The following is a 21,843-nucleotide window of genomic DNA, read 5'->3' as shown; positions in this document are numbered from 1 at the left end:
ACGAGACACGTGGCTGACATGCAGAATAAGAGGAGCCAACTAAGTATCTTTTACAATTGCTAGCCTAGCTAGCCTAGATTAGAAGAAGAAGAAGAAGAAGAAGAATATACCTTTACCTTAGTGGGGGAAAGCATCATGGTTGAAGAGGAAATAGGAAACTGGGAATCAATTAATTAATTAACGGGATCTTGCTTTATTTTCTTTCATTTCAATTTCAACGGAGAAATGAATATGTTTAACCAAAAAAAAGAAAAAAAAGAACCGGAGGAATGAATATATATAATATATAGTACTTAAGTTAGGCAGAGGCGACTTAATCAAGAATTTGGATCCATTCTAGATCTTAATGTTTGGAACTTAAAGATTAAGTAATTTGGACCATACAAATTGAATCTGATGATTTCCAAACTCATTATGCTGACTCATCCCACACAAACCAACAACTTCGATTTCTTTTCTACACAGATGAGTGGCTTGAATTGCTTGATCTTTAGATTCCGAACACTAAGGTCCGGAGGGGATCAATTCCCTTAAGCAGTAAGAGAAATCAGCAAGATGTGATGATCTGGTCCCACGCGATGGGCATGATGTTTCAGGAGGAGCACTCTTTTGAGCTTTTCTTGACTTTGTTTCTTTAAGGCCTTCTCACTTCCCACTTGCAATCTTCTTGAATATATCGCATGCTTTTTTGTAATTATTTAGTTCAATTCTAATTTGAATAATTCAATCACAGTTAGAGCACTAATTCCATAGACTTTGGCCTGCGCGCGCTCCATCGCCAGAAGAGACCGGTTGATCCCGCTTTTTCTATCATTATTTATAATTCAAGCACTTTATCATATATCACATATAATGCATATATATCACATAATGCATGTCTTATGAATAATGCGCTTTTCATACATTACCCTGTTGACTAATCCCAACCAATCCCAGACACACTGCAGACACTCTCTCTCTCTCCCGTTGGTGTCTCACAGTCACAGCAGTCACAGCAGTACTTGTTCTAGTTAGTAAGCTTAGCTAGCTAACAGAAACCCCTAATTATCAGTCGTCCCTCAGACACTTCCTTCCCCCGCCCCCCCCGCCCCCCCCCCCCCCCCGGCGGCCCCCCCCTCTCTCTCTCTCTCTCTCTTTCTCTCTCGGGATTATATGCATGACATGTATATTACCCTATTCTCTATATTTCACGTTGCTGCATCTCGTTGGCTAGTACTTAGAGTGGCTTCCCATCAGAAGTTATTCGATACTGGATTTTCTAATTTGGTTGCTCAGCTATACAGTCGCTCTCTCCAATCCGGTCCACTCGATCACCTGGAGCTATTTGAAGGTAATTAAATTACTTTGCATCTTTTCCGATCGACTGTATAAATTAGCTGCTGTTGCTGCCTTGGAATTCAACAACGTTCCTTCAGCTCAATTGTTTACTTGCGGTACGTACCTTCTTTTGATCATTATATTTCTTAATTACTGTTCATTGGGAATAATATTGGCCTCTATATATATCAGTTGCTAAGTCGTCCTAGTCCCAGTTACTACCCAATATTGTTAATGATATATATGCTATTTAGTATAAATAGAGGGAAATTGGAGTGTGATTATTTGACTTGCATAAAACTTAATCATCTAGCTTGCAAGTTGACTCTATCCTGATATAATTAACTTCAAAAGTTTATGCGTATATGTATATGTATTATATATACATATATAGGTAAATAACTTGGTTGTCTTTCCATTCTGTTATTCAGCAATGAAAGAAAGATTTTGCCCTACTTTGCTAAAGGATAACTATGTAATGTCCAAAGGAGACTGTAAGACAGGAGAGCTTTAACAATTATTTACAAGTCAGCCAAAAAGTTGCCAAATTTTTTTTGAATTCGAATTGAATATATGGACAAATAGAAATGAACAAAACCATCTTACATATATGGAGCTCGTGGAGGGGCTCTTTATCAATGTCAAAAGTGAGTGCGTCCCTAAATAGCTAAATGGTCTCCACCCTCCAGTATGTATATATTCGTATGTATAAATATACACACATACAACTTGAGAGGCCATGCGCACTCATATATTATAGTTTATATGTATCGACGTCAAAAGGTTATATGAGCAGAGAGTACATTGTTTATGGTGTTCTAGCTAAGTTGTTCTAGCTAATCTACCTTTAATTAACAAACGTTTCTTCCGATCGATGCTTCTCTTTTCTGCTATATATATGAACTAATATTGAATCTTTTTATATAAAAATGTTTGTATTATTCCTTCTGGCCTGCTAATTGGAAGAAAAATATAGGAGTACTGCGTGTTGTGCTGCATTAGCAGTATATATATGGTTCCTCTTTCAAGGATAGATATTCAGACCAAAAGTAGTTTTAACAGTATCAGCTAGCTAGCTAGGTCATGCGATGCGAGTCATGAGTCTGGGGCTTGGGTTGGGTTGGATCAGATATCAAACTGTCAGAAATTGGCACACACAAGGCTATATACAAGTGAAACAACTTAATATATATCCTGCTTGCTCGCTGTACTGCATATAGCTGATTATTCATATACGTCTTGTCAGTAATCTGTCGTCAGTGTCTAGTCCATGTGGCCGTGTCTCACTTCTTATAATTAAATGACTTTAAACCACAATTATTAATCCAACTCGTCCACTAATACAAATACATCCATGGACGGTGTAACTTCCAAATTAAACAAGTTTATACATACAAAATATTTAAAAAATGATTTGCATGGCATCCTTAGTTCTTGTGGCAACACAGGAAAGTTGAATTAGAGTAGTTTGAAAGTTCACATATGCACTACTAATCGAGTCTGACTATTCTTAGAGTAAAAATCAATTCCACGTGTTAGTATTTATTATTAATGCAGTTCAGGAAAAACTACCTTAACTAATTATTTGGGGTGTGTATATATATTTGTATCTTATGTACGTATAAATTGGAGGAGTTGCAGGTTGATTAACAATGTATGCTGATGTTCGTGGATCCTTGACACCTTGTTGGCTGGACGAAAGATGATTATCAGGTAATTAAGGGCCATAAACTCTACTACTTCACAACTTAATTCATATTCTTAAATTTCTGTAATTAAGGGCCATAAATTCTACTACTTCACAACTTAATTCATATTCTTAATTCATATATATATATATATATATATATATATAGCTAGAGATGGAATTTCCATGATAATATCTTAATTTGTGGATTTTGACGATTCAAACTTGCATCCTCGTTCAGCTTCTGAGACAATCAAAACCAGCCTCCTACTTTCATAATTTGCAACCATCTACATGCTAATTATTACTAATTAGTTAATGTTTCAGCTTCATTAACAAGATATTTATGTTATTTTTGGTATAAAATTTGTGTATATAATGGAGATATAATTCGATCAGACAAATAGCTTTGGTCTGTCTGGTGAATTTCTAGCTAGCTAGTCAATTAAAATCTCCCTGCCATATAGCCTTTGCGATTTACAGTTTGGTTCCCTTAATTTGGAAAATTATATCACGCCTGAATAGATACTTTTCCCAAAATGCATTACCCATATATATTTCTTCTTTTCACATATCTACAGCATTCTCTTAGGCTTATAGGTAGTGAAGCGAATGATTTAGTTTAGTTCTGAAATTGAACTAATCTCTTTCAGAAATCATCCAAAAGGGTGTATTGCTGCACAAGTATTTTAAAGGGAGAACCTGTTATCATCTCTTGTAAAAGCAAAGTACTAATCTGAAAATGAAGTTTATGAAAATTGGAACCAAGCCGGACACCTTCTACGCTGAAGAAGCTACCAGGTACTAGCTATGACTTGTTCCCCACCTTTGTTCCATAGATCAGATTGAATGGTCATGCATAGAATCAATTTCCTCACGCGTACGTCCTCACAGCTCACGTTCATAATGAAATTGTTACTTTGTGCACTTCGGTTTTAATTAAACTAATTTGTTGATTTGTAAGCTGTCCTCACAACAATTTTATTTCGGCTGATTTTGCATTCACTGTGTGTGCAGGACCGTGATTTCGGATGCACCCAGCGACTTTGTCATACAAATTAACAACATCAATTATCTTCTCCATACGGTATGAACTCATCATTTACAAGGAATAATGTTTTGTGGAAATGCACCAATTTCATTTTCTCGTGCAGTCACGGATGTGCAATTTTTCTGCTGATCAGTACTTCCTCCGCATTCCTGTTTAGAAATTTTCAGTGTTTTTAAAGCAAAAAAAAAAAAAGTTCTTCAGTGCGTGATAGTAGTACTGGAGAAATGAAGGAAAGGAAAAACATTGAATAAGAATGAACATTTCACTATTTCTCCCAATTTTGTAAAATCATACAGCAAACTAATACAGCTAGCACTTCTTCTGCATGTACACATTGATGTGCTTGCTCTTGGTCAAGGGATAATTGTGCTTTTGTTTGCTGCAGTTTCCACTTCTTCCAAAATGTGGCCTCTTACAACGGCTTTGCTCTCACTCTGGTGATTCGGAAAAGGTCAGCATAGAGCTTCACGATATTCCAGGAGGTGAAGATGCGTTCGAAATGTGTGCTAAGTTCTGTTACGGAATTACGATTAATCTCAGCGCCTATAACTTTGTACCTGCATTTTGTGCTGCTAAGTTCCTCCGAATGACTGAGTCAGTAGAGAAGGGAAATTTTGTTCCGAAACTTGAGGCTTTCTTCAATTCATGCATTCTTGAAGGTTGGAAAGACTCTATTACTGCACTACAAACTACAGTGAAGTTTCCTGAGTGGTCTGAGAATCTTGGGATCATCAGAAAGTGCATTGATTCAATTGTTGAGAAAATCCATACTCCTCCAGCAAAGGTCGCATAATGCTCACCTAAAAAGTTTATTATTCTTCTTCTGTCAGCAATCGGTTTATTTTATTCTTCCTTATTGATTTGCTCAAACTAAGAAAGGTTAGTCAATCTTAATTTGCAGGTTTCATGGTCCTACACTTATACCAGGCCTGGCTACACCAAAAAGCAACATCATTCTGTCCCAAAGGATTGGTGGACTGAGGATATATCAGACCTTGATGTAGACCCGTTTCGATGTATAATTACTGCTGTTAGATCCACGTATATGCTGCCACCGCAGCTCATTGGGGAAGCTTTGCACGTCTATGCTTGTTGTTGGCTGCCAGACACCACAAGAACACCTCCACAAACAGGTGAGGAATTTATGGAAAAGAATCGAAGAATTGTTGATAGCATTGTGAGCATGATTCCCGAAGACAAGGGAGCAGTTTATGTTGGTTTCTTGCTAAGGCTTATTGTCATTGCCAATTACTTGGGAGTGTCCCCAGTGACAAAGACAGAATTGTTAAGGAGGTCCGGTCTACAACTCGAAGAGGCAACGGTGGATGACCTGATTTTTCCTTCACACTCTCCCGCTGACCCAGAATTTTACGATATTGACTTGGTTTTGGCAGTGTTAGAAAGTTTCTTAGTGCTATCGAGAAGACAATCCCCTGCAGCTGCTTCTGAATTGAACAGAAGCGCTCAGGTTTTAGGAACAATGAGAAAGGTTGGGAAACTCATTGATTCGTACCTTCAAGTCGTTGCCAAGGATGTCAACATGCCAGTTTCAAAAGTGGTATCACTGGCTGAAGCTTTGCCAGATATTGCAAGGGAAGACCATGACGGCATCTACAAGGCTATTAACATTTATCTGAAGGTATGTAAGTAGGCCGGACCATGGCCACGACAAAGGCAAATATAAGAAGTGAATGTCATAGCCATTTAGAAACCATAAGTATAGTTAATTACTAAATGCTGGTTGACTAATTCATTGATGAAACATATGTGTTAATAAGCAGGAGCATGGGGATCTGAGCAAGGCAGACAAGAAGCGCCTGTGCCGCATTTTAGACTGCCAGAAGTTGTCGCCTGAGATACGTGCTCATGCTGTGAAAAATGAGCGGCTACCATTGAGGATTGTTGTGCAAGTCCTCTTCTTTGAACAGGAGAGAGACAGAGATTCCAACTCCAAGACAGCAGCAGCAACTCCTGATCGTCGTAAACATAAACCACTGCCAGTTAAACCCTCCCAGTCCCAGGAGCCGGGGAAACAAACAGTGCCAGCTAGCAGAGAATCAAATAGTCATAGTCATGATGAGGTAAAATTTGGAGCAGCAAGTGTTCATAATAAATTCAGTAGTAGTACCACTGGAAAGAGAGATTATGCGCTGCTGCTAATGCAAAACAAAAGATCAGACGGAATGTTAGCAGTGGAAAACGAAAGAAAGGGTGTCAGATCAGAAACGCAACAAGTAGATCATCAAGGACATGATACCAAAAGGGAAATCCTAAGAGAAGGAGCATCTGGATCTGCAGGAGCAGGGAGCAAGTTGGACGCTAAGAAGATGATCCAAAGGGGAAGTAGGCCGGACAATGGCCGCGACAAAGGCAAAGATAGGTAGCAAAAACGTACACGAACATCTATCATCCTCGTTCCCATTGCACTTCTAACTTCTTGTAATTAAGTTTTTCTTTTTGTTTATTCCTTATTCCTCTGGAATTGGAGAAAATGTTTCAGTTCTGAACAATGTTATCTTATGATGAGTACTCTCCACCATTTGTGTCATACTCTAAACTTAAAGGTGGGAACTTCTTGCAAACAACTTTAAAACCATGCAACTCTTCTATTTCGTAATACGGTCTACCAGTATTCATCAACACTTGTAAGTGAGAGGTTTAAGGTTTGATTCTCGAGAATGATGGGTTCAAACTAAATTCTTATAGCTAGCCTATTGTGGAATTTAACCAACTTCATTCGCCTCTTACCATAGATAATATCGAATGATTTTAATTTTCATTCTTTTTTTTTTTTTTTTTATGTTTTTTTGTCAGTATACATGCCTTTATTTCAATTGAAATGTTCGTGTCAACGCCATCTGGATTATAAGAAATTTTTTATTGTGCTAAAAACATAGTCCGGTACATTGATAGGGATTTTACCACACACGCAAACAGGTTAAAAACTCCTATATTACTTGCAAGAATGACAAGGTTGTTGTAATATAAACGGTTCTCGTAAGGTCGTTTTCCACATGAATTATTAAATAATTCGAAACAAACCAAATTCCAATTAATTATTGTAAAGCAGAAAGTTGAGATGATTGATTTATAACCTACTTAAATTAAAACGAATTTAATTAATAAAAATAAACTAATCTGCAATATTAAAGATGAAGGGGAAAGAAAACTGCTCTGGAAAAAATCAAATTAAGAAAGCACTAGGGTTCCACCATCACCTAGCAATCTTATGTATTTTTACCAATTACTTATGATCTACACATGCCACTTTGAATGTTAGGTTTTCCTAATTTATATTCTACTTTGAACCTCCAACATAGAACGTATATCTAACATGCAACCCGTCCAGACGTTCGGATCAAATCTGAACATGAGAGACTCATTATGTTTTATGAAAACCCCTTGAAAAATCATGCAACCCTTAAGACGTGGTGTTCATTTTAAGTGAAATTACAATTATTAATCACAAGAAACCATCGCCAATTTCAGGGAACCTTCCGACCAAAATTACATCAAATTACTTTTCTAAAGATCCTAATAGTGATCAAGCATTAAAACAATTAGATAGTTTTGATCACGGTGTTTAATAATTCAAAGTGTACATGTAATCAATCATAAGCAATTAAATAAAAATTACATATTCATGCTAAGGCTCAAGGCTTCACCCTAGCAAAAGGAATTAGTTACGCATATTCATAATTGAAATCATAGAAAATATTACTAGGAATAAAAGGAATGAAAACACCTTAAAGTAGAAAATCTCCAAGAACGCTAGCAATTACTCTCTGTCTTCAAAGTTGCATAAAAGAAAGTGTAGCAAAGACTAGAACCGGCCAAACCTTTTTAATATCCCCCTAAAGCCAGCGCACAAACCCTAACAACAAAGTATTTTATTCCCACTAAGAAACTAAATAATAATAAAATAAAATAGAAAATAAAGTCGTAATTAAACTAGGAGAATCTACCAAGTATTTGTCCAGCCACGTTTTAGCCTCAGACATCCTCTAAATCTGGCTCATAATAGCTTGTTTTGAAGATTAGGATGTTCTGAACAAATCTTCAGAAGGCCACGAACCCATTTGAGGTCATTTTGGGCTCCAAAAACGTCATTCAAGCCCAAAATATTATTATTCTAGCACTGCGCATTGCTTATTTATTTTATTGCCAGAAAATCATCGTTTGGTAGAAAAATTTGATATTTTGATACGATCAAGCTAAGTGACTCATGATCATCCTCCAACTGAAATTACTCCAAAATTCATCCATTTGGCCATGTTTTGCTCCAGAAGAAGTCAAAAGTCTTATATTGGAAATACAATTCAAAGTATCAAAATTCTTCCAAAATATTAACCAAAATATACTAAGAATAGGGTAAAATATATAATATGAAATTGACTCATCATACATCAAGTGTCATAACAGAACTAGTTGATTTTTTTTAAGTTTTCAACTAATTATATCATTATACTTGTTGTAGTGAGCCATCTGCCGAAAAAAAAATCTCTTCAAAATTACAAGAGGGGCCTAAAATAAAATAAATAGGAGTGAAATGACAGTTGTCTCATTTGAAGAGGGGTAGGTTCAGTATAGTAACCATACCCAAACTCTCGTACCAATTATTGTAACAAACTTTCGGTTTGACAAAATCTATTACCATTACCATACCAGACTTTTGATATACAGAAGTTCAGTATTGCTAAATAGTTCGGTTGGCATTGTATGACAATGGTAATTGTCATTTTGTTTTGGGACAAAATTTATTTTTGTTTTTTTAACCCAATTCAAGGGCGAAACTTTTTTTTTTTTTGGTACCTTTATCTCATACATTGTAGCCTAAATTCATCTATTATTCATCATTCATAATTCACACACACAATAATTCAAATGATGCATCAAGATTCATGATGAAAATTAAGCTTACAATCCAAATAGAAGTTACAAACCAAAACAAAAGGAAGTTAACAATCCAAATAGAAGTTAAAGTTTCAAACCAAATGAAAATTGGAACTAAACTTCAAAAAGTAAAATTCATTGATAAATTCTTCAAGTTTGAGATGTCGAAGCTTTTGAAGGAGGCATTGAACACGTAGAAGAATGAGCTTGTGTCAAGCCTATATTACAAACAAAGAAAACATATTAGCAGCAAGAAGAAATAAAGTTGAAAACCATTTAATAACAAATTTACTAAAAAAATTTAAAGCATATCTTACTTGTTTCCACTTCTTTCATTTCCTTGTAAAATTGAAGCATATCTTCCATTGGTTCTTTGTAGAAGTTTACTTCATCCGCCCTAAGTCAATCACTAGTACACACTAGTGCCTCTATCATTTTAGGAGTCAATGATGCCCTAAAAGGCTAAAAGAGTCCACAACCCTCCTCCCTAGGCTAAATGCATTTTCACTAACAACGGTAGAAGTGGGGATTGCAAAGATATCCTTGACTATTTGTGAAAGAATTAGGAACTTTTTTGTGTTTGATTTCCACAAACTCAAGAGATCAAAGTCACCAACAACAATGCTAATATAAGTAGGGTTTTATTTTCAAATGATTGGAATGCTATATATATATATATAATTTATATATTATATTATATTTTCGATACGGGACAGTAATATCGTAGTAATGGTATCCATTGCCAATACCGTACCATTAACATTGGTAAAAAATCGGTATGGCATGGTTGGCAATTCGATTGGCACATCAATCGATACGCTACTTACGTCTGGCTTTTGCTAAAGACACAATGCAGGGTGAAAACCAGGTAATAAGGCTATCTCCAACCGACCCAGCCAAATGGTCATAGGCTAAAAATAGCTCGAAATGACACGAAAACGATCTCCAACCGAGGGCTAAGCCAAAGGGCTTGTAGGCCCCATCGAGCCAAAAATGTGAAATCAGGCCAGTGAGCTGGCCTCATCCAGCCAGCCAACCTTTGTCCCACCCTAACATTTGAATTCCAATGGTAACCTAGCGTCAACATGACGCCAGGTAGCAACGGTTTGCTGACACTAGGACCGTTGCATTTGAATTTTTTTTTTTTTCGAACGAATTTAAAAAAAAAATTCTAATTTTTTTTCCTATAAATACCTAAGTCATTCATGCACCATTTTCCACATAATTTTCACCATTCCATACCATTTTACCTCATTTTATTTTAATTCTTCACATTCTGTTCTCTTATCTATTCCAATAGTCTTTCCTTCAATTTTTTTTCAATAATTTTCAAATGGCCACATCTGCAATGAAAGGAAGGGCTTGGACCCAAAAAGAAGATGAAATTCTTTGCAAGGCTTATAGATGGGTCTCGGAAGATAGTGTCAAGAGGAGTTTTCAAACAAGTGAAGGTGTTTGGACTCGTACGTCCAAAAAGTAGTATGAATTCTACGAAGGCACCACTCCACCAAATCCTTGAAACCACGAGAGTTATTCTTCAAGATGGAAAAAACATTTTTATCTAAGTTTGAATAAATGGCATCAAGCAGTGGTAAAAGCCCGAAGCAAACATGAAAACGGAGCCAATTATTACGACGAAGTAAGTGTTTTCATAATTTATTTTAAATATTTAATTATATTACATTTAATTTCATAAATTAATTTCCTTTAATTTTTGTAATTATATTTTTTAGGTACACCAAGTGGAAGAATTGTATATGGAGGACAACTCGAAACCTTTTAATCATCACGGTTGTTGAGAAATTTGTAAAGGGTGGGTGTTATTTCAAGATCCACCTCAAAAAATATTTGGTCCTACGTCGGTGTTTGGAAATGTTTCCTCAAATGCAGTTGGGGATGAAGAAGGATCTCCTATCATTCAAGAAACAAGGGTAGAAAATCCTTCTCTAGGTGAATCTTCCATACCTAGGGATATGGGACGAAACAAGGCCCGAAAATTGAAGGAAAATGGCAAGGCAATGGATGATTTAGCCTTTCAATAGGATATCGTGGTCTCATTGTGATTAATGGTGGAGCAAAATGCCCTTGTCGCTGAAGAAAGGAATTGTAGGCCCGAAGAACGAGCAAAACAAATACAATAAGACATGGATGATAAGAACATGTAAATGAACAATTCAGATTACACTCCAATGAATAAAACATATTTTGATAGGAAAAACAGGGAAATTATGGCCCGATGAGAGTAATTTACATCCGACTATACTCCTACAATGACGGATGAAGATGATGATTATGGTCTTTAAATTGAAATTGTTGTATTCCTTAATATTTAAGTTGTAGTTTTTAAATTTAATTTGTTGTAGTCTTTAAATTGAAGTTGTAGTTTTAAGTTTAAGTTGTAGTTTTTAAATTTAATATGATAGTTTAATTTAAGTAACCATATTAATTCAATTAAAATAATAAATTATGTTTGGCTTATGACCTTTTGGCCCTTCAGTTGAAGATAATTTTTTTATTAAATGGCTATATTTGATGGATAATCTTTTGACCCTTTCAATTAGAAATTGTATAAAATATAACATGACATTATTTATTAAAATATTAATTTTTTATAAGACTACAGGGCTAAAAGAGCCTTTGCCCTTCTTCTGTTGGAAATGGCCCAAACATATAGCCAGCGAAGAAGACAAATCAGTCAACAATTCAAACCCCCGGATTAAAGAGTTTTAGCACTTCTGAAACCACTTCCGGGTCTTCCCCTTCCCGCCGGTGACTTCCTCCTCTCGCTCCTCCCTTCCTCCCTCCCTCCCTGGTGGTACACTTCCAGGGATTCTGTTTGAAATGTGGGTTTTCCTTTTTGGTTGGATTGGATTAGGGTTCTTTCTCTCTCTCTCTCTCTTGCTCTTCATTTAATTTTTAATTTTTAACCCTGTGAGGTTTTAATTTAACAGAGTGAATACTACTGTAGTGTGAAAAGGGTGTTAATTTGCAACATCCAGTGGTGGAGATGTCGGAGAAAGGAGGAAAGGGGTTTTCTTTGCCTAAACCTTCGCTGAAATCTACCCCTCCCAGCTCAAAAGATGGTCTGCTTTTTCTTGACTTTGTTGACATTTTTGTATTTGGGTGTTTTTTGTTTGTAAAAGAAATGAGGTAATCGCACCCCATCTGTTTGTGTAGGTAAGGATGATAGCTCGACAAAGTCCAAGAAGGGAAGACGAGTTCAGTTCGATTCTGAAGGTACAGTTTCTCTAATCTCTATTTTTTCCTATTTAACTTAGTCTCATATTACAGTCACTGGTTCTTGTGTGTCGTGACTCATGCATGTATAGGTTCCCGGGAACCCAAATCAAACTTTTCGTCAAAATTTTATCGCCCAGCTGCTGCTTCAGGGAAAGGTTTAATATTATTTGAAATTCCGAATTATTCTGAATTTCCAGTTTCATCACTTGTATATCTGAAGTCAATGATCTGAATTTCATTTTATTTCTCTCTTTCCTTTGCAAACTGTGATTTTTTTTAAGCTGATTGGGGCAAGGGGGGAAAAGGAGACACGGTCGCAAATGCTAAAAAGAAAGAACCACAGCCACTGGAGCTCAAAATTGAGCAGGGTGAGCACTTTTATTGGCCATATGAGCATTTTTCTGTTATAAACATGCGATGTTTACTTCCTAAAAATATACAGTGACTACTTTAGCATCTCAGCACTAAGTGTCATGTGTTTGATATTTTGTATATCAAATACTTAAGCTAAGAGTGAAGCTCAGAAATTTAAAATAATCTTTTTAGTTAAGCACTGTAATATTGTCAGTTTTGTTGTTTCATGCAGAACTTCCGAAGAGTGTCAAATGTATGATGGATTGTGAGGCTGCCGATATATTACAAGGCATCCAGGAGCAGATGGTCATGTTGTCTAAAGATCCTACTATTAAAATCCCTATGTAAGAATCAAGTTCTATCATCTGAAAGAAAGAATGGTGATTGAGAAAATGGTTTATTATAGCAGTTGATGTTAATTTTCTGTATATGAAGTGTCCTAAATGGTTTTGTTTTCAGATCATTCGACAAAGGACTGCAGTATGCCAACAGCACCAGCCGTTATACACATCCCCAATCTGGGAGACACGTTCTTGAGTATCCTTGATGTGCTCCACTTGGGTGGGTGTGTGTGTATGCATGTTTGAGTATGCTTGATTTGTTCCTTGGTGTTTATATGTGTGCGTATATAAATGCTTTCTCTGTGTTTGAACCCTTAACTTGAATATCAGGACTCTAAAAAAATATGGTGTCAAAGATGGAGAGGTTACAATCTCAATCTTCGGTATTAGTTCTTAAAATTTAAGGACTGGTCTCTGATTTTAATTTTTTGCCACAGATATGTGTGATTGCCAATGTTTGTCCAGAAACCACTGATGAAGTTTTTGCTTTAGTACCATCCTTGAAGGTATGATATTGTTCATAATTAAACCTATGCATTTTTCTGTTTTGGGCGAAATTGAAGGATCTAGTTAGAAATTGTAGTTTAAACATACAAGATTTTCTTTTCTATTTCAATTTTAGTTCCAGTCGGGGATAACTCAATTCTGTTTTGGATTTTGTCAGAGGAATATGTGGTATTCACTCCTTGGATTAATTACTATTCTAAAATTGATAATCTCCAATCTATTTGCATGTTACTCACTTTGAATGGAGAAAGTCATGAATCGGGGAAGGGAAAGAATGGATGGGTATGGGGTCAACTGGCCCCTCCTAATCGATCTGATTCTGATTTTTCAGGCATTGGATTATAGATTGTTTGGTGGGACCCATTCTCTTTTTTATTCCATGTGTGTTACTAACACACGGGAATTTTGGAATTGGAATAGTTCCAAAACCCATGTTTTAGTAAACACCGGGATCAAGATTGGGAATAATTCCATACCCATTCCATGCAAGTAAACATGCCATTGTGGAAAGAGAATATTGGAGCATTGATCCTTGGACTTTTTCCCAATTGGAGTTTTGGTCCCTAAACTAAAATCTGTGAGTATTGGCCCTTGAACTCCTCACACTATGGAGCGATGGTCCTTTTGGGGAACTCTGTTTGAACTTCCATCCAACATAAAAGGTTTAAAGGGGGAAATAAAGGATGGAAGTTCTAACGGGATTACCCAAAAGGACCATTGCTCCACATTGTGATAAGTTCATGGATCAACACTCACGGATTTTTAATTCGTGAACCAAAGCTGCCATTTGACTAAATTTGGGGACCAATGCTCCAATTTCTCTTACGCGAATGATATTATTTTCTGATCCATGAGGGCTGGGACTCTTAAATCCCCTTTTGCTGATCTCTTTGATTTTTTCATTTCCACAAATGTGAGTTTCTTTCTGGCTGCATTTTATAGTGTTGGAACTATTAGGTTCCCAATGGAACTGCTAAGGGACTCTTAAATCCCCTTTTGCTGATCTCTTTGATTTTTTTCATTTCCACGAATGTGAGTTTCTTTCTGGCTTCATATTGACTTCTTGGTTTTCTGCCTACCAGACTGTTTATCTGTATTTGTGTTTCAAGAATGCTTTCCCGAAGCTATTTGGGGTTGCCAACTTTGCCTTGACTAATTCTATACTATCTTTGCTTTCCAAATCACTTCAAGCTGCTAGTTTATATACATATATGTTTTCCTTCCAGGCTAAGAGAAGCACGCTCAGCCAACCACTAAAAGATGTTTTAAGTGAGCTGACGAGGTTTAAAAGGGCAACATAAGAACACTCTTTACCTAAGAATCCCTAGTAAGATATATTAATTTTTCATCTTAAGCTTAAATAGCCATGTCTTCCTGCCTTGTATGCGGAATGATTAGTTGGGTTTTATGTAAACTGGTACAGATTGCTAGATGCAAATGGCATTAATATGGAGGGATTTTGCTTTGTGGACTTTTCATGGCAGCACACCAGGACCTACAATCATCCTTGTTGTCGTACTTGTTAATGGTCGTTGGATTTTGTATATGACATGGAATTTGAGATGCTGCGGAAATCCCTTTCATAGCCTCTACTTCGATTCGGTTCTCAGCAGTAGTTTTCTTCTATTTTGTGCTTGATGAATATGAAGTTCACTGGATAATTGACTGAGTTTTATATGAATACAAGTGAAAGAGATAGTTCGCCTGATTTCCTGATGGAATGAAGAAAATAAAAGAAAAGGAAAAAACAAAAAAGAAAGGAAGAAGCAATTGGTGCATCGTTGTTAAATTTATTCATTTTATGCGCAAGGGGGATGGTTTTTGTGACTGTTTTCTTATGGAAGAAGAAAGTTAAAGAAGAAAATGATAACGTTTTATAAATTAAAGAGGGGGTTTCCTTTGGTGCATCTCGCAATGGAAAGTATGATGAAAGTTACTCGAAACAGCTTGGATGGGGTTTCCTTGAGCTTGTAATACAGGAAAATGATTTTTACACTTTTTTAAGGTACGCATGCATTATTTTCCTTTTTTAATTTTTAACCATTCGATTGAATAAATTAAACGAAGTTAACGGCCATAATTAAACAGGGGAGTATAAGAGGCTAAAAATGGTATATTCATCATTTGTCAAGACTCAAAACTGATTGGCCTGCTTCTTGCTCAATTCGCACCGTTGTGCAATGACTAGTATCCCGGCTACCACAACAAGAGAGCTGAGAGGCCACGGCATCCTTTCCGACGCCCCCTTCCACCTCGGAGATTGCACTGCTTACATGTTCACAATCTGGCCGCCTTGATTAATCAGCCAGCATCTTCATCTCCAATAGTCTCTCAAATTGTCAATGGCATTGGATGGCCGCTGTTTGATTGCTTCACTGAATCAAGCGTGTGTGTGTGTGTGTGTCTACTTGCTGTCACTAGGATTGATTGAGCAGGATGCATGTAATGTAATGCGGAGAAAAAAGAGTGACATTCCGATGTAAGATTACAATAACGTGATTATTATGTTCAACTTTATTTTCTTTACTAAAAATTAAGTAACGATAATTCAATACAAATGTCCTACACGATAATAATACCTGAATTAGACACCCATGGGTCACAGACTCAGAGTGATGACCCACCCCACTCTATTGCTAAATGTGGGAATACTCTACACTAGTATTTAATCACCTACACTGCTTCGGAAGAGGGGACCTGAAAACCCGACTTGTGAAACCTCTTTTCACATTACAAAAACCCAAACCCCCCATGAAATCAACATCCCCACTATGATCCACCTCCGGTACAGTTGATGACAAGAACTAGAACTAGAACTAGTACTAGATCTAGATCTCGATCTAGATCTGGACGAAGTATCAGTAACGCCAACAAGAAACCTGCACTCACCAACCGAAGGGTCTAGGAAAGTGACCATACCAAGCCCGTCAAAATCACAGCTCCGTTCATTCTGCATTTGCAGCTGATAGTAACTGTTGAACGCATACGAGATGTTTCCCTTTGCTCCAATTCCGTTGCACGAACCCCCATAGGTGAGTGTGGTGCAATCTGCAACACTACAGGCGAGTTTCATGTGGTTCACCACATCAGACAAATCTCCTGATGGCTTTGCCACACACCACCTAGATGGGAGATACTCAACATCCCTTGCATTTTTTAATCCTCTGCCGCCCAAACCGAGGTTCAACGGATATTTAGCCTGGCCATCAAAGGAAAAGATCCCCCAGTGCCTTTCAAAGTTTCCTGGAAGTGTGCTCTTTGCCCCTTCATCATGCAGACTGAAAATATATACATCCACGGGAGGGGCACCAGGTCTTAAAGGGGTTCCTCTGTTACTTAGGACATGATTTATGAGACCTTGGTTGAATACCCTCGCAGCAGTGAGATTTGCATTGATGGCTCCGTCTGTGGGCCAACCCACCTCCCCAATAATTATGGGCATCTCACCATATCCAAGCTTGCTGAGGGCAGCGACTAGTGTGTCAAAGTTTCCGTCAAATGCATTGGAGTAAACATTCGACCCATCTGTAACAGGATGACTAGTCCCCTCGAAGAATGCATAGTCTTGAGGAAAATCTGAGCTTCCATAGAGACTTAGAAATGGGTATATATTGACTACAAAAGGAGAACCATTTGAGTTGAGAAACGAAACAAGTTGAGTCATTATTTGAGTGAGTTCAGGTCGAAATGCCCCTTGAGAAGGAAGGGAGGACTCATAAGCATCGGCATTGCAAGGGACGACTAACTTGACGTAGCTTGCAAGATTCACTTTAGCCAAGGACTGTTGTAGATTGAGCAGTGTAGGCATGACATAGGACTGAAACTGGCCCGAGTAACTTGTAAGGAAGGGCTCATTTCCTACTGCAATATACCTGTCATGGATCACAAGGAAACAAGTTTCGACATGGATGCGAAAGCAAACAACTTAATATATAAACAGACGCAGACGGAAGATTTGATTCATTGGCTAGCATGATGATCAAGTGAAAGAAGCAAAGTTTTGGCAACAAACTGGTTTATCTCTAATCTCAGATTGTATATCTTGTTGGAAAACTTCGAAAAATATGAATAAATAAATAAACTAACAGGCCAGTATCTACTATCTTTTTGGAAATTAGAGATAAAGCAACAAGCTTTGTTACAATCTCTTCTGGCCTATATCTCAAAGGGCAGCATAGCATAGCATAGCACAGTCCGCACATCACTTCACAAGGAAGAGAATATAATATGATATTAGGTCATGATTAAAAATGAACAAACTATGCTGAAAAATCAATACCAATTAATATCAAGGGATGGTGGGTGGCAAAAACAAATCACTTCCCATTTATTAATAAGTGAAAGCTACACAACTATAAAGTTGTTTCCTTTTATTCTCCTACCGTTTCTCAGTAACAATCGCAGTAAACGCACAATGAAAGAAGAATCCGGGAGAAGAAGAAAAGGAGGAGGAGGAGGGGCCTCAGCCTCACCTGATATCGGCACCATTTTTAACCATATATCTGGACACATTCTGGCGAACCCACAAATCAGAGGCATCGGTGGAAGAGCTCAAGGCGGCCAACATCTGATTGGGGATGCCAACCATGACCTGGATGCCGCTGCCCATGAGAGCCCGAAGTGAATCTGGGTCGGCATCGAAAAGCTTCACCTTTGATATCTTGTTGTCTTTCAAGAGATCCACCACCGCGGAAGGCTTGAGTTTGTGGAAGGACACGCTCCCCCAGTTCACTCCTATGGCTGACTCCGCCCTCCAAACCACCACTAGAGAAAGCAGAGCTGCTGCAAATGCCCACCTCCATCTCCACCTGGCTTCTAACATTTTGTCGGATTAATATATAACCTGGTCAAACCCCCAGCACTTATCAATCAGGCAATTTATTCATTCATTCCCCACCGGGTTCATTAACTGAATATCTGCTGAGGCATAGACTCAGAGTGTTGTCTTGTAGGTGAGGGGGAGAGAGAGAGAGTGCAACAAATCACAAATAAGAGTAAAGTTGAAGCTGCCATGAATGTATACATAAATATCCATGCTGATGATGATGCACTTTTTGAAATATACATAAATCTCAATGCTGATAATGATGCACTTTTTGAAATTACCTAGATACCCTCCATTAGTCGGCAGTCAGTGTGCCACCGGCAAATGAGATGTCAAAATCTTTGATGGAATGCCACTGCATATTTTATATCAAAAATATTTTCAACCAAAGTGATGTTTGCTAATTGGATCTGAAGGCTTTGTGATTAGAAATCAAATTTGACATAAATGTTAAATTTATTTTTAATTGATTTTAATGGTTGATCCCTTATTCCACTAACATTTCAACTAATAAAAATTTTGTTGCAACGTTTTTTTAATATAATTATAATAATTTAAAACTCTATTTTAATAAAAATAAATATCATTTCACAATTTGGTTGGAAAAATACATAATTTGACATAAGACTTCAGATTGCCACATCAGACATCAATTACAATTTGACTGTTATAATTTGATTTTCTTTAGAGATGATCTAAGTGTCAAATATAGCTAACCACTAATAGATATGCTTAAGAGCATCTCAAACGAGATATTAAACTTAAATTTGACAATCCGTGTTTATTTTTCCGATGCATTTGACAATCCGTGTGTTATTTGACATCTTTTAAAGTTTTGCTTTTTATGTAATATACTAAGTAAAACTATTATTTTATTACATTAAATAATTATATGAATTTAAAACAAAAGCAATAATAAAAAAGGAAAACTAATGAAAATGGTATCTTAAACTCATGAGTGTGGTATTAATATCTTGAACTCACACTAGTGTAGCATACTTGTCATGCCCCGATCCCGACATATGTCTAGGATCGACACGTGACGTCACCAAATACACGTAGTTCGTCGTTCGCTATACTCGAATAATCATCACATAAATGACTATGTCTCAACGTAATACCACACAACAGATATGCAACATCACGAGGAACATTCGACGAAACGCAACATAAATCTCTAGCCATATTAGTCAACAAGTCTAATTATAATTACAACAATCACAACCAACATCATTCCACAATCACATCAATCAATAACACATACCATGCACCGAAATGCAGGGCTAGAGCAACACGGTTCGGCCGAAGCCTACATCTCTGAAGTTGAAATCAAATCCAAGGAACCAACAAGTCAAATGATGCGATTTCGAACCACTCAACAAAATCCATCAACATCAGGTTTCGAACCACTCAACGGAATCCAAATTAGGATACGATTCCGGATCACTCAACAGAATCGTGGAGTATAAGGGATTCCGGATCTCTCAACAGAATCCGAGTAGATACGATCCCAGACCACTCAATGGAATCGCGGAGTACAATGCATATCAAACCACTCAATGAAATCCAAGCTGGATACAATTTCGGACTACTCAATGGAATTGCGGATCACAAGGGATTTCGGACCACTCAACGGAACCCCATCGGATACTCAATTCCGGATCACTCAAGGAAATCGGGCAGAAGTCCAAGGAATATAACAACGCTCGAAGAACAAGACATGAAACAAGTACTCAACATACGAAAGCTCAACGAAACAAGAAATGAAATAAGGAAACGAGACGTGAAACAAGTGTCAAAGCAACAAATCCCCGTCACAATGGGTTAACGGTCCACTACTAGCCCTCACATTTCATCATAACATGCCAATCATACACATCAAACACAGTTCAAATCACCTATCATAAATGTTTTCAATCCACAATCAAATCGCAATTCACAAACGCAGATCGATGGCAATAAAATAAAATAACAACTCAATATAAATCACCTATATTATAGTCACTCGTACGTAAATCAAGACACACGTCGTCGCAATGAGCCCACTAAGCTTCATGAAATCTCAACAACACTCTAAGATAAACGGCACGCTAGAAACTCGGTTTGCTTGACTAAAAAGTCAATCATCGATCAAGATCGAGGATAGGGTTCACAAACCTAGTAATCTAATCTGGAAGATCCACCTATCAGATTTCTGATCCGTAACTTTTCAAGAGTCTCGTTACTCTTCTAGAACAACATACTAAAATTTCATTACGATCCAACGGTTGGATCTCCGCCAATCGCAAATTCAAGTAGCGGTCAACGTTTGATTTTACAAACTTAGAAATCCAATTTGGAAAGATCCGCATGTCGTATTCCCAATCCGTCAGTTCCTAATGTTCTCAAATATTACATACTATTGTGTATTAAATTTTGGTGCCGATCCAATGGTCAGATCGTCAATTCATATAATAATCAAGTGACGGCCAACCAAGCGGTCAATTACAAAACTATATTAAAACATCGAAATTTCACTACACAGATATCAAATATGGAGTCGAGGCATCAAATTTAGCCTAATATGGGCAGGTTGAGTCTCGGCCCAAGCGATGTTGCCGCATGCGGCGACCGGCCGCCCCCGACTCACCGGAAAATTCAACTATTTCCAAAATTACCAAAATTGACAAATTTATAGATGTCAATAAGGGGAGAAATTTTCATACCTGGGCCGAAGTCCAATTCGATTGGGAAACACCTGAAAACTACCTTGATCTGTCAGAAAGCCTTGAATTGGGTGTTCTTGATTCGACTCCAAAACGGCTCCGACACCTCAACCCACCCATGTGCTTTGTTCCTGGACTCAAGAGACACCTGAGGATGGTGGTAGTTGATGGAAAACCTTTTAGAATTGATGGATCGATGACACAGATCCATCACACCCACCAGTGCGGGTTTCACTAAATCAAAGTCAATTTCCATCAATTTTGGGTTGTAAATGGTAAAGGGAAGGTCGTGGAGTGTTTCCCAGGTGTTTTTTGGACATGGTTTGCCAAAAAAACAGACGAAAAACCGTCGAAGAGGATGAAGGGAACCGGGAAGGTCACGCGGGTCAGAAAAGGGATCCGAATTGGGTGTTTTCTTCCTCCCATCCTTCCCCTCCTTTCTTATGTCTCCCATTCGTCAATTCCTCTCCCCCTCTTCTTCTGATTGGGTCGACTTCCCTCCCCTCTTTCTCATTTTCCTCTTCTCCTATCTATCCATCTCTCTCATTTCCCTTCTTATCCCACCATCTTGGCCACACACGTGGCACCATCTGATGGTTCCAGAAAATCTGGAGTATTCTAGATGAGAGCCAAAATTACAAAAGTATCCCTAACTTTAAATATTAGTAACTCTTTCGTTATAATTCTGTTTCACGAACGGCTTATGACTACGTGTTCGTGAGATCGAGCTCTAATCGAAAATATAAATTGTGACCTCAAAAGGCCTATGGATTTTAGGATAATTAATTCCCAAACTTCAAACTTCGTAGCTAGTTTAATTAAAATCTAAATTCAAATAAATTAATATAAATTCTCGAAAAATAATATAAAATCTCAATAATACAAATACGTAGATTATAACAGTGAAATCCTTAAACGGGATT

The 21,843-nt window shown here is 37.4% G+C and overlaps 3 protein-coding genes across 9 annotated transcripts; 2 read left to right on the top strand and 1 right to left on the bottom strand.

The window, feature by feature from the left end:
- Window positions 1–700: 700 nt before the first annotated feature.
- On the top strand, window positions 701–6,603 carry LOC137722639 (BTB/POZ domain-containing protein At5g47800). Of its 6 annotated transcripts, none has more exons than XM_088693503.1 (7): window positions 701–1,433; window positions 2,959–3,030; window positions 3,658–3,805; window positions 4,022–4,091; window positions 4,441–4,839; window positions 4,957–5,694; window positions 5,837–6,603. In XM_088693503.1, the coding sequence occupies exons 3-7, from the start codon at window positions 3,747–3,749 to the stop codon at window positions 6,437–6,439; spliced, it is 1,869 nt and encodes a 622-aa protein (XP_088549629.1). In that variant the 5' UTR covers window positions 701–1,433; window positions 2,959–3,030; window positions 3,658–3,746; the 3' UTR covers window positions 6,440–6,603. The 6 variants fall into 6 exon arrangements, with proteins under 6 accessions (XP_088549629.1, XP_088549632.1, XP_088549631.1 ...); XM_088693504.1 differs by lacking the exon at window positions 701–1,433 and adding an exon at window positions 2,690–2,832; XM_088693506.1 differs by lacking the exon at window positions 3,658–3,805 and having other exon boundaries at window positions 912–1,433.
- Window positions 6,604–11,598: 4,995 nt separating this feature from the next.
- On the top strand, window positions 11,599–15,098 carry LOC137726258 (DNA-directed RNA polymerases IV and V subunit 4). Of its 2 annotated transcripts, none has more exons than XM_088693508.1 (11): window positions 11,599–11,791; window positions 11,917–12,031; window positions 12,126–12,185; window positions 12,278–12,343; window positions 12,470–12,556; window positions 12,775–12,886; window positions 13,002–13,079; window positions 13,214–13,247; window positions 13,321–13,389; window positions 14,617–14,717; window positions 14,814–15,098. In XM_088693508.1, exons 2-10 carry the CDS (start codon window positions 11,956–11,958, stop codon window positions 14,689–14,691), a joined length of 657 nt encoding a protein of 218 aa, XP_088549634.1. In that variant the 5' UTR covers window positions 11,599–11,791; window positions 11,917–11,955; the 3' UTR covers window positions 14,692–14,717; window positions 14,814–15,098. The 2 variants fall into 2 exon arrangements, with proteins under 2 accessions (XP_088549634.1, XP_068321259.1); XM_068465158.2 differs by having other exon boundaries at window positions 11,647–11,791; window positions 11,900–12,031.
- Window positions 15,099–15,889: 791 nt separating this feature from the next.
- LOC137726257 (glucan endo-1,3-beta-glucosidase 5) lies at window positions 15,890–18,439 on the bottom strand. Its single transcript, XM_068465155.2, has 2 exons — window positions 17,863–18,439; window positions 15,890–17,262 (listed from the first exon to the last, which is right to left on the bottom strand). The coding sequence occupies exons 1-2, from the start codon at window positions 18,210–18,212 to the stop codon at window positions 16,116–16,118; spliced, it is 1,497 nt and encodes a 498-aa protein (XP_068321256.1). The 5' UTR covers window positions 18,213–18,439; the 3' UTR covers window positions 15,890–16,115.
- Window positions 18,440–21,843: the final 3,404 nt, after the last annotated feature.

This window comes from Pyrus communis, chromosome 5, assembly GCF_041283825.1.
Source record: "Pyrus communis isolate YQ-2024b chromosome 5, ASM4128382v1, whole genome shotgun sequence".
In the NCBI taxonomy this organism is placed as follows: Eukaryota; Viridiplantae; Streptophyta; class Magnoliopsida; order Rosales; family Rosaceae; genus Pyrus; species Pyrus communis.
The sequence above is the reverse complement of the archived record's forward strand: the minus strand, read 5'-3'. Positions and strand labels throughout refer to the sequence as shown.